The following is a 13,465-nucleotide window of genomic DNA, read 5'->3' on the forward strand; positions in this document are numbered from 1 at the left end:
TCTCACTGAATATCACTTCTGTTGCCTTCATAACACAAGCTAATGACATCTAACAACCTGAGTTTTAGAATCTCATACACAAATGATATGTAACTGTTACGATACGGTTCAGTGTGAACCCAACAGCAGAGTGAAAACTCCTGCTTGATTATAAATACATGGCCAAGCAGGGTTTATATATTGGTGAAATAAAGGTTTAGGGTGTGATTGGGGCACTTTCTCTAGTCCTTTCTTTCCTCTGCTTTTCTTTTCAGTTAATTTTCTATTTCTTTTTAGTTCTTATCTTCCTTTTTCATGTTACTTTTTAAACTTTACCTCAGATAAAGGCCTGGCCTGCTATCTCATGCAAGTCACCCCTCTACAAAGCTTTATCAAAGGCTGTCCTTAAGTAACCTGCCTGGCAGGTGCAGGCAATCCAGGTTAATCAGCCTGGAGAATTCTGGGTAACTGAGTTTTCCTGAATGGCAGCGCTCACTGTACACTGCTACTGCCCTCTGCTGGCTGCTGGAGGTGTAGCGTGGCATCTTACAGTAACAAAAGGGAATAAATGTTTATTTATACAGTAAAATATGCATAAAACTATTTTCCTGCTACAGTTGTCCCCTGGAAGAAGTGTGTGATGTTCCTCACTGCAGAAATCTACCAAAAATTATCCCCAATTGTGTAGACTGTGTTAGTGCTCATATACAATATTGATTTAGATACGAGCTTCATTTACACACCTGTAATCCTGACTGTTTAATCCCTCTGCAGGACTGGGAAGAAATGCACTCATGAGGAAGTTATCTAGCAGGATTTAACAGTGAAACCGTGTTTTTCACTTTATAAGTAGCTTTTGATTGTCAATCACTGCCACTGCTGTAATGTTAATATCCTGTGTTGTGTTTTGGACATTTTCAGTGTTATGTTAGTCCTGTACATCAGTGTACCAGTGTGTAGACACGCAGAAAGAGTAATATCACTTCTGTTTGATTCCTCATTTACTCCTGAACTTTACTGCACTGACATCCTCTACTTACACTGAATAATACTGCAGGATCCAGTTTCTGCTTTTAAGATAACACTTTATTAATCCCATGTGTTAAATTACAATCTTACAGCAGGAGACAAGAGACAATATAAGACAATGAAAAGTACATCATTGTATAAAAATACAAAATGGTAAAAATGCTGATATTGACAAAGGCACAAGAGTTTTCTCAGAGTATTATTTGTACTTCATACGATACATTATTGCTACCAGGTTAAATAATTCAGTGAACTGATAATGATGCATTTATTGAATTGATCAAATCATTTCATCCACAAATCTCCTCACACAACTACAATTAAAGTTCACACAGCTGAAAAGTCGAACAAATCTAACAACAGTGTGTAACTGAGATTGTAAATCTACTCCTCGTAATCCAACTAGAGCTAATCTCACAAAGAAATAGAAGAAAACACAGCAGTACAAATACAGTAGTGGTAGAACTAATACTGAGAAGACACAAAACACAATATTAGTTCCCACCATGTTTCAGATAACAGTCGATGACCTTGTTTTTATATCGCACCCATACAAAGCTTAACTTACTTTAACTCCAGTAACACTGGGCTTTTCACCAACCGCTCTGACTGTAGTCAGCTTACAGAAAATACAACCTACACTGGAAAACATTACACTGCACATTTTCATTCTGAAATAACGCAATTTAAACCATATACACTCTCTGCATCAACATTTCCCCTTGATTAATATTTTTATAAGAGTCTTTGTTCATTTTTTACTCTGCATTGCATTAGCAGCATGTAAGCGTTATTGGAGATACACACATGGTAACGTTCACCTCATGAGGAGGTTTGCAGGCATTAGCTAAACAAATCCAGCCAGAACAATGAAGGTGTCTATAAGATGCTGAGCAAATAACAGCATGGCATTAAAATGACAAATCAGTATTATTTTAAAATCCCACAAAGCATTAAAGAACAAGAAATGATGAAATTATTTGACAGTAAATGCATCCTCTTTTTACAGATGAACTTTGCTCACTCCTCTATGACCGCATTCTCAATCCTCTCTTCATCAGTGTGAGCTGTTAAAGACATTTAAAAAGTCATTTGTTTCATTTCAAAGTTTATTCCAGGTGTTTATGGCAGAAAATCAACCGAGCTGCATTTGATATCGTCCTAAACACAGTTTAAAGGGTGTTTGTTTTAATGCTTATGAAGGACAGTGAAGTGACACGTGACAGAGCTTCAGGAAAAGATGTGTTAGAAAATAAACATCATTCATTCAGTCATCTTCAGTAACTGCAAAATGTAGGTCAGAGATTCTTTATCAATTATTACAAACACTTTATTAGTGTCCTATTGCTCTATTAAATGCTACCTCTTCCTTTTAAAACCTTGTGTATTATTATTGTCATTATCTAATGCCTGCATGAATAATTATATCCATCATATATTATATTAGATACAATATATTTGTTATGTAAGTTACGATATGTTTTAAATATAAATAGTGTGACAAGATGTGTATTTTCTAAAAGTTTGGAGTTATTTGTAATTTTTTAGATGCTTTGTCACACTGATTGAAGCGTCTGTCACGTGTAAATTCACCCTCAGACCTCAGCAGAAACAGAAATGCTGTGTTTTATATCATATCATACTCACATTTAAATCTTACTGTAAGTGCATTTTAGAAAACATTTTAAAGCACTTATTTTTAAACTGCTTCTATTGAGTCAAATGATTTCTACTTTTCTTTAAGTGAAAATATTTTTCAGGCAATAATTAAAGTTAGTTTGTTCATTATGTGAAACGTACTGAAAGAGTTCTTACCTCGAGCTCTGTAACATTTGACCAGCAGAATGATGGTCACCAGCAGATACGGAGAGGCCGTCACTACACTACTGATCAGCATGAGCACTGAGAATGGAGCTTCTACACCTGATAGACCCGACGCTGAATAAAATAATCATTATAATAACACTTTATTCATGATGAACTGTTTGTATGTTTTACTCAAACTGCAGTAGAAATAAATCCATTTACACTAGTACACACAGACACACAACAGCATGTGAACACACTGCATATTTTACACAGAATTACATAAACTAAGCACTATAGGTTACATTATGTAAAGATACTGAGTTCAACACATTCAGTCACAGTTGTATTTAAATGAATATTGAAATGATTTCTCACCTCTGACTGAGACCCAGCTTTTCAGTGACTCTCCTCTCTCTGGGTGTTTACAGTGGTAGAAACCTTCATCTGACTTTGAGACAGTTCGGATGATCATCTCTCCTGTAGTCTGTGTCTGGAGATATGATCCATCATTATAGAAATCAGCTCGGAGGTTTGAGGACTTTGGGTATCGATATAAACAGCGTAGAGTCAGAGGATGTCCCTCAGTCACAGGATGGACAGGACTCTCCAGGATCACATCACCATCTAGAACACAGAAAATCACATTTACAATACAAATAAATGCTCTCTAATTAAAATGTATATAATTTAAACCCAGTGGAATGTCTGCACAGTCTGAATTATGGACAAATTGGAACTGTATCAGGTATCATCATGCTAGTTGCCTGATGTAGTGCCTAGGTAAAAAAAAAAAAAAGCACTCTGATACCAACATCGTAGGTGTTACTACGTGCTATTCTTATGTGACATAAGCCTCGTGTATGTTGTCATACTAAAGAACAGATGACAGAAAACGAAAGTGATATGGAAGTATTTCATGATTTATGATCAAAGTAAAGCAGATGGCAAACTGGGCTCTGTGAAAATATCAAGAGGAGAAACTACAGCATCTTCCTACAACATGAGTAACCTGAGAAAACACATTATGCTGTTTAAACATTATGTTTAATAGAGAGTGTGAGGGTGGCCCACCTGAGTGTACAGAGCGATATTCGTGAACATGAACATTAAAATGAACTCAAGGTGCCATTAATTGTGCACACATGTATTTGTGAGAGTGGAGCAGTGAAGAGAGTGTGCAGAGAAACTATCACACACGACAGCACTGAGCACTGAGCCATGTGCACTTCCTTTCCCCTCGCTCCCCACCGTCTACACTTTGCTTGTAAGTGAAGCTGAAAGTCACAGCACTTTGCACTCATTTTAATGACCAAGTTCACTGATACAACTCAGGTTCCACCTTCACTCTCTATTAAAGACACTGTTTAAATACCATAGCATATTAAACATCATCTAAGCACAATGAGTTATCTGTACACAGCAGCAATCGACATAAACAGAGAGAAATTAAATGTTCTATGACATCCCTGATTGATTAATACTCAGTAAGTTACTCATGTCATTATCATGATCAGTGTGGGTATCGGTAAGCATGTACTTCTCCTCAGTCTGGAAAATAATGTCTGTGTCTTGTTGAACAGTTCTCCCAGTTGGAAATTCAGAGTTCTGAATATTCTGTAATGAAACATTTCCCTTTAACAATAAACACACTACATGAAGACTCACCATGCACTGTGATGTTGACAGGATTACTGTTTTCTCCAGATTCAGACTCACACCAGTAAACTCCAGTGTAGGATGTGGAGAGGAAGCTGATTTCACATGTAGATCCTGTAACTGATCCCCACCGTGAACAATCTAACACTCTCTCACTGTGCGTGTATCGTCTCACTCTCCATCCAGTAGAGTTAATCTGGTCCTCACAGCTCAGTGAGAGAGAGTCATCAGTAAAGTGTTGAGTTCTGCTGGGATTGATGATCAGAGAGACTGGAGGAGATTCACCTTAAACACAGAAGAGAGTCATGTAAATAAGAATAGGTGTAATATGCAATATAATGAGAATACAAGTGCATGTGCATTCAGAATTATGTTTATCAATCTGGAATCAAAGCCACAGTCCATAGCATGGGTCATAACACAGACAGGTTTAACACACGATAAGGTATAATTATAAATGCTGCAAAAAGGCAAACGTCAAAACCGAGAAATAAAATGAAAACTGGGACTAGGAACACAGGAAAGTCCTTCAGCTGCTGCAAAGGAACAAAAATCAGCAAAGACACAGAACAACACAGAGGGAATAAATACAGAACGAGTTTGAGGTGAAACTAGGAATAGGTGCACATGATCAGGGCATCACATCAACATCACATGACCACCAGACATCACCATCATCTCAGTATTAGCCTAGCTCTAGCACACCACCTCCAGGTCTCTTCCTCACTGTAGATTACATTAGGCCAGCACATGCATTTGCACAATGTAAAGTTCAGAGCCATGTTTAATTTGTGATTGCCATTGCTGTGTTTAGACCCTTTGCTTTTGATTACTCTTTTGGATTTTCCCTCTGCTCTCTTATATTGTACTTTACTGTGTTTGACCCTTGCCTGTTTTACAGCTCTGCTATTTGTATTGTGTTCACTAACAGTGTAACGTAATGACATCATCTGTATCTGCAACTGTGTAGTTCTCCTAATAGCCATATCTGTGTTTGTATTCATGTTTAAATCTGAAGCAGGCATGGTCTTGTCTTTCTGGCAAGCTTTCTGAAAACAAACAAACAAACAAATAAACAAACAAACAACCCCAGAATATTGTGCTTCTTATTAACATGTTCTTTGTATATTCAGTCACATCTCTTTGACCTGTTCTAGCTTTCTGGCTTTTATAATAAAATCCTCCTGCCCATAGATCCTCAATCCTTAATCATCTCCTTAGTCCTCTTTGTTTCCAGGAAAATAAACCAATGACTAGATGAGGGACGGAGACAGCACACAAACACAGCACATGGCTTTTTTCACCAATGTCACAAAGAGGAAAATTCTACCAGCACTCAGCATGCTTTAACTTCCTTATACATATTAATAAATTAATGTTGCATGAATCTCTTCTTACATTCACACACTCACACCTTTACTATTTAACCTAAACCCACTGTTATTTTCCTCACCAGTGATCCATAGTGGCTGTGGATTGCTGTACTGTGTGTGTAAGGCTGGTTCTCTTCTCTCTCCTCTGCACATATAAACTCCTGTGTGATTAAGAGCAGCAGGACTGAGAGTGTATTTGCCTCCAGATCCTCTGCTGCTGTCTGAGAGGAGCTCCACATACATGATATAGCCATGATTATGTTTTATTTGAGTTAAGCCGTCTCTGTAGGGAACAGCTGTGTACCAGCTGAATGTCCAGTCTGTAGAGGAGTCTGTAACCTTACAGCTTAGAGTCACTGAGTCTCCTTCAGTCAGCCAGCTCTGTGGAGATACACTCAGTACTGCCCCTGGTCTCTCTGTTACACAGGAAATACAACACATTTTATCTACATTTATTTAATACACAGTAAGAAGCTTTTCATGAATGTCTAATTGTACATTTTCATTTGTCCCCAAAACCCCTCACACACTCACCTGATACAGTCAGTGTAACAGCATCACTGAAGTGTGAGGAGCGTGAGCCTTGTCTCTCTGCTCCTTTACAGGTGTATTTACCTGTATGGGTCACTTCAACACCACTGATTGTGTACACCTGTTCACTACTGACAGGCCTGCGTGAATCATCTTTATACCAGCTGTACTGCCAGCTAGACACTCTTTCATCCTGTACGTCACATCTCAGAGTGACGGCGTCTCCACTGAACACCAGTTTATCAGGATCTATGGATGCTACTGGTTTAGGTCTTGCTGTAGAAACATAACGGAGCATCTAAACGTCTTGATGAATTTGTCGTCATGGGTGTATAATGATGATATCGGGATAGTGGAATAGTGAATGCAACAGTTTGCTTTTAACAACTCTATTAGCTAATTTAAAGTTAAGTATATATTTTTCTAATAAACTTTGACATCTGTTAATATTAACTGTTAAATCTTTGTTTTTAAAGTAAACACCACATTTAGATCCAGTTAAACTGTATTGTACAGTGTAGGCTCTAGTTTTCATAGGACTGATTATTATCAATGCACTTAAATAATAATAATAATAATAATAATAATAATAATAATAATAATAATAACAACAAATCAATCAATCAATCAATCAATCAATCAAATAATTAAACACCCACAGCACAATACGTGATGACCTTGATGTAATGTTTTGTGTGACAGAAGCACGTTTACAGTTTTACACAGCCCTGTTTAACTACAAAAGTCGAACTGTGTAGTAAGTAAAATGTTAACTATTGATAAAACACTAATAATGTGCAGTTAGATGAGTGCAAATATACATCTAAATTACATAGTCATAGTTTCTAGTCATGTTTATTAAAAAAAAGAAAATTCACACAGAAACCCAGTCTTCATTAGTGAAACAGTTTCAGTATGACTCACACCCTCAATAATTTGTACAGATTTTCAAAGATTAACTGAAATTAAAAATTATTTTCATAATTAAGATTACAGCATGGGGCAGGATTTGTGTACTATTTTATATTTTAAATTGCAGTAAATTTGTGCTTATCCCTTAAGACTTTACAACAGTTTGTGTAGTTCAGGTGTTTAGTTACACACATGTAACCATGTTATAATTATTTACAAGATATTTCCATATATAGTATTTGTCACTACTTATTATTCTATTTAATATAGTATGTTGTGTTTAGACTGTAAGGAAGTGAAGATAATTTCTTACATTTCTCACACATTGGAGTTTCTGGTTTCAGACATACTGTATTCTGTGTGTTTTTCCTTCTTTTAATAAAGTTTAAGTAAGTAATAAAGCACTCAGTCTCACACTGTTATATAAAAATACTGAGTGATGTAAAAATGTAGCTTGTCATGCTACAGGAAAACTGGAAATCATAAACTCCTCTGTCCTGAAGACTTTCCCATGTTGGAAATCGTAAATTTAGAGCTTTATCTCTTTATTTTTCTTAGTTTTTTGCATTAGATCTCACCAGCCACAAATGACAAATACTTTTAAAACATTTGTATTTAAAGATCATTTGAACATTCTAGAATAACAAGGAATTACAATAATTAAGAAATGTATTTTCTTACACCTTCTAACAAATCTGTGCTGAAAAGGGAAAAAATCATGACATACCTCTCACTGTAATCTTGACAGGATCACTGAACTGTGTGTAGTAATAGTAGTAGTAGTAGTACCCACTCTCTTGGTTTCTCCTGCATGCGCGACACTTGTACTCTGTTTCTCCTGCATTATCGACTGTCATTTTAAGTGTGTTTGCTTCTTCACTGGTCAGAAGCTGTAGCTGCGGATTATTTTTATACCACTGAATCTCCCATCCAGTCGACTGCAGCTCACAGGTCAGAGTGATGTTGTCTCCAGTGTAGACGGAGCTCTGAGGATTCACTCTCACAGTCGGTTTGGGTTTTTCTGTTGGTATGAAATGATGAAGGAGTCAGAACTGCTTTTCTCTTTACAACATAAGCAGTAGATTCACTGTGCTTTAACATATGCTCTGTGTCCAAAACAAACATTTAGATTTAACATTTGATACAAGATGTTCCAACTGTAACAGCCAGCTCTGTGGAGATACACTCAGTACTGCCCTTGCTCTCTCTGTTACACAGGAAATACAAAACCTTTTTCTCTCCATAGATTTATTTAATTCACTGTAAGAACTTCATCATGAATGTCTAATTGCACATTTTCATGTGTCCCCATAAATCCCTCACACACTCACTCAGTATAACTATAATTAACTATAATTTCTTACAGAAACACTTTATTTTACAGCCCTGTTTAACTACAAAAGACCAACTAAGGAGTGAGTAATAGTTACAAACACTAACTATGGATAAAATATGAATACTGTGTAGTTAGATGAGTGTTACTATATCTCTAAATTACATAGTCACGTTTACTATTTATAAATACACATTTTCCCACAGAAACCCAGTCTTCATTAGTGAAACAGTTTCAGTATGACTCACACACAATTTGTTCACATTTTCAAAGATTAACTGAAATGAAAAATTATTTTCATAATTAAGATTACAGCATGGGGCAGAATTTGTGTATTATTTTATGTTTTTAATTACTGTAAATTTGTGCTTATCCCTTAAGACTTTACAACAGTTTGTGTAGTTCAGGTGTTTAATACACACGTCACCATGTTATAATTATTTACAAGATATTTCCATATATAGTATTCGTAACTAATTATTCTATTTAATATAGTATGTTGCATTTAGACTGTAAGGAAGTGAAGATTATTTCTTACATTTCTCACACACTGGAGATTTCTGGTTTCAGACCTACTGTGCACTAAAGCACTAAGTCCCATGAGGCCGTGGTTTGCAGTGATTTTCGGACAGCTAAAGGCTAGTTCACACTACACGACTTTCACCGTCAGCAGATCGCTGTGCTGTTCAGACTACATGACTTGTCATTGTGGTGTTCACACTACGTGATTGGTCGGGAACAGAGGGTCACACACTACAGGATCTGACAACGAATGTCACCTGACGACTCTATCTGGTGTCCAAACTACGTTTTGTCATGAAAACACACGCGAGAAGGGACACGGATATATGACATGAAAACCACTCGTGAAACAGGTGTTGTTTATTTGAAGATGGACGTAGACAGAAGCAAGAGGTGCGAGCTGTTTACGCGATGATTTGTTCTGAAGAAACCCCAAAAAGGATAAGACAAAGAAAGTGGGTGAAGAATGGATTAGCACTCGCAGGTTTCTCTTCCACACTGTGACCTCACCCCATGCCTTGCTCTCTCATTGTCTGTAGGTCCTCACCATAATCACTGCCAGTTACGACAGTTTTCACCCCACAGGATGTGGAGTCACCCGACAGCTCCAGATATTTACCATGCCAAATATATGTCTGGCGTCGGTGATGCATCGGCGATGTTTCTTCGAGCCTCTTTGATGTGTCGTAGGTCACACATTTCAATCGACTGCCGATTGCTTGCCGATTTGTATCCGATCAAAAGGTTTTTCTCTGCACCATGCAAATCAGGATTTAGCTGTTCTAAAATCACTGTAAGCCATGGCCTCGTGGGACTTACTGCTTTTAGAAAATGGTTACTACATATACCTGACAAGGTTTCATAACATAATCAAACAGCAACACAAAATACAATAATTAACTGATAACAAATAATCATTCTTCTGCCTAGAAATGTAGTTCTTCAGCACCATTTAGCAGAATGGTTGCCAAGCAACACACAACAGCAACACACTGTAATTAAACCCTTTATACTCAGTTATACTCCAGTCCAGTGGAAGTGAAGAAGGAAGTGAAGATACTTTCTTACATTTCTCACACATTGGAGTTTCTGGTTTCAGACGTACTGTATTCTGTGTGTTTTTCCTTCTATTAACAAAGTTTAAGTAAGTAATAAAACACTCAGTCTCACACTGTTATAGAAATATACTGAGTGATGTGGAGGTGTTATGAAGCCGAGTTACTGTTTCCACCCTGAAGTACTGATTATTTTCCTATAACAGCATGTCCTCGTGTGTTTTATTCCTTTTAAACCACAGCAATTTGACAATGATTTTTTAAATTATTATTAATGATTGACACATTGTACTTTTCATACATTTCTAGTTACATTTATTGTTGTGGAATGTCTGTAAACAAGTTAGTTCCTGTTCTCACTTACATTATAGCAGCTATAAACAGTTCCCTCACCAGCCCTCTCTTTTTTCTCTCACACTTTTAATTAATAAAGAACAAACACACAGCCTGTCATGTTACAGGGAAACTGCAAATCATAAACTCCTCTGTCCTGAAGACTTTCCCATGTTGGAAAATGTAAAGTTACAGCTTGAACTGTTTTTTTTTCTTAGTTAAATAACATGTTTTTAATGTTTTGCATTTGCACCAGCCACAAATGACAAATACTTTTAAAACATATGTATTTCAAGATTATTTTGAACATTCTGGAATAACAAGGAATTACACTTATTAAGCAATATTTCTCTCTCATCCCTTCTAACAGACCTGTGGAGAAAAAGGGAAAAATCATGACATACCTCTCACTGTAATCCTGACAGGATCACTGAACTCTGTGTAGTAGTAGTAGTAGTTTCTCTTGCGTGCGCGACACTTGTACTCTGTTGTTCCTTCATTATTGTCTGTCACTTTGAGTGTGTATGTTTGTTCAGTGGTCCAAGGCTGTAACAGCTGTTTATTTTTATACCATTGAATCTCCCATCCAGTCGACTGCAGCTCACAGGTCAGAGTGATGGTGTCTCCAGTGTAGACGGAGCTCTGAGGATTCACTCTCAAAGTCAGTTTGGGTTTTTCTGTTGGTATGAAATGATGAAGGAGTCAGAACTGCTTTTCTCTTTACAACATAAGCAGTAGATTCACTGTGCTTTAACATGTGCTTTGTGTCCAAAACAAACATTTAGATTTAACATTTGATACAAGACGTTTTCGTACGTGTTCTTACCCGGCTGGTATTCAGTATATTTTCCATTTAACTAAAACCATGATTATATTGAAGTGTTAAACACTGTATTTACTGATTTTGGATTGAAATTTGATGGATCCTGCACAAATCCTGCAGCACCATCTTAAAAATTGGTAACTTCCTACAGTAAGGTCATGACAGAGGACTTTTTCCCAAAAAAATATCTACAGGCCTTCTGTATCTAAACATAATGATCTAGCTGAGAAACATTAATGATCATTTTCAATTCAGTCCATCTGTCACAAATGGCAAGTAGAGACAGATGTAAGTGCAGTTAAAGGCGCTTCATTTAAAGGACAGGCAGACAAATCCAGATCATGAATGAAAATCAGCGAACAGAACACAGGCACAGGTCAGGCGATCATGTACTCCAAATGGTTCAAGAACTGCTTTAATTTTACTTTAGGTATGCCTTGGCTAGGCGGTTTAGGCTAATTTTACATGAGCTTTACGTTATGAGAATTGACAGAAAAAACTCACTAACAAGATGCTTAAGGGTTTGATTATATTTACAGATATCCCCTGTATCACACAACACAAGAACTAGAAAATTACAGCCAAAAGCAGCACAGTGTGGTGTTCTTTTCCTGCTGCGGAGGCTAGTAGCTAATTCTTTTAAGTGCTCAAGTGCAACCATTTCACATCATCGACTCAGAGTGCAGTGCGCATGTCTCGTAATGGCGGCCTCCGTAGATTAAAATATGTATTAAATATTAAGGACTTTTAAAGTAATGAACATATTTCATGTGCTTCTAACAAAGTATTATAGTAAGAGAGGGCAATCACTGCGTCTTAAGGCCTACAAGTCTTCATAGTCAGGATTCCTTTTAACAAACACAGCAGTAAATTCAGTCACTATGTCAAAAGACATTTAAAACCTCTCTAGATAAGTGTGCTTTTTGGATAGTGTGACGAGGAGGAGGGAGGGGCCAGGCTGCAAGGACGCACGCCTTGCACTGAGTTGTCTAATCAGTGGGAGAGAGCGATAAAGGAGCTGCTGGAAGCACCAGAGAGGGAGAGAGATGCACGTGCACTTTGTGTTTGAGTTCAGTTTTTTGTGTTTTATGTTATGTTTGAGTTTTGTTTATTATTAAACTTCATGTTTACGTTCAGCCGGTTCCCGCCTCCTCCTCGCCCGTCTGTGAAGTTTGTTACAGACAGTTACATAGAAACAGACAGAAGTCTAATCAGTTCAGTTTGTAATCAGATAGTGTCTGTCAGAATGTCTGTGATGCTCCTGCTCCATCACATCATCATAAAACAGAGAGGAGTGCTCGCACATTTTGTACAGACAAAGTTATAAAATATTTAAATACCTCAATACAAAGACATTAATAACTAGAACCATAGTGAAGAGAACAGAAGTGAATCAGGGATTATTTCCCCAGGTATTATTGTTAGTGTCAAGTGATGTTAAAGCATTTAATCAGAGTAAAACTATTCAGGGGCGTCTCTAGACCCCTTTTACTGGGGCACGAGAAACATCTTCCTGATAAATCCCTGTCTGATGAGGTAGATTACAGTAGATATGTGTGAAAATAGACTTTCCTGTTTACTGAACATAATCGTGTACATCATTTAAATATTTTAAAACACTGGTTCTCCACAGGGGAGAGATCGGAAGGGTGCACAAATTGTTTTCAAGAACAAAAACACAGACAGGGCATCATTTCTGTACTCTGCATTTTACTGCTTTTCAAATAGAATGTACATAAATCAACACATTTGACTGTGACAATCAATTGTGCACAGATTTCTCAGCCCCAAAACAAATAAAATATACACACAATATAAAGGATAAAATATATATAAATCACCTTCAGCATGGGCCACTGGTATAAGTGAAATCAGCACTAAAAAGGGAACAGAAACAGAACATGATGTAAAAATGGAAAATATTCAGTGTATTAATGAAAACAGCACATTTTAGACACCGAACCCACAAGATTAAATCTTATTCAGGAAATCTAAACTTCCATCTGTAAGAAATACATTCTAAGCTCTTTTAATAATAAATAAACAAAATCTACAATAATTTAAATGTCACTATTCTGCTCATTAAAGTGTTTTCCCTTTATTTAACTTT

The 13,465-nt window shown here is 36.9% G+C and overlaps 1 protein-coding gene across 1 annotated transcript; it reads right to left on the minus strand.

The window, feature by feature from the left end:
• Positions 1-209: 209 nt before the first annotated feature.
• LOC128633114 (leukocyte immunoglobulin-like receptor subfamily B member 2) lies at positions 210-11,205 on the minus strand. The gene is made up of 8 exons (XM_053681860.1): positions 10,937-11,205; positions 8,017-8,310; positions 6,381-6,653; positions 5,927-6,262; positions 4,630-4,758; positions 3,193-3,441; positions 2,824-2,946; positions 210-2,075 (listed from the first exon to the last, which is right to left on the minus strand). Exons 2-8 carry the CDS (start codon positions 8,144-8,146, stop codon positions 2,029-2,031), a joined length of 1,287 nt encoding a protein of 428 aa, XP_053537835.1. The 5' UTR covers positions 8,147-8,310; positions 10,937-11,205; the 3' UTR covers positions 210-2,028.
• Between the last annotated feature and the right edge of the window lie 2,260 nt (positions 11,206-13,465).

Source organism: Ictalurus punctatus, chromosome 7 (assembly GCF_001660625.3).
Source record: "Ictalurus punctatus breed USDA103 chromosome 7, Coco_2.0, whole genome shotgun sequence".
Taxonomy (NCBI): Eukaryota; Metazoa; Chordata; class Actinopteri; order Siluriformes; family Ictaluridae; genus Ictalurus; species Ictalurus punctatus.

Coding starts and splice junctions, on each gene's coding strand:
- LOC128633114 (XM_053681860.1), bottom strand. CDS start 8,146: ATGACAGTCGATAATGCAGGAGAAACAGAGTACAAGTGTCGCGCATGC. Junction 6,654..8,016: donor TGTCAAGATTACAGTGAGAG/GTATGTCATGAT, acceptor ATGTTTCTACAG/CAAGACCTAAACCAGTAGCA. Junction 3,442..4,629: donor AGTGAGACGATACACGCACA/GTGAGAGAGTGT, acceptor TCTGTGTTCTAG/ATGGTGATGTGATCCTGGAG.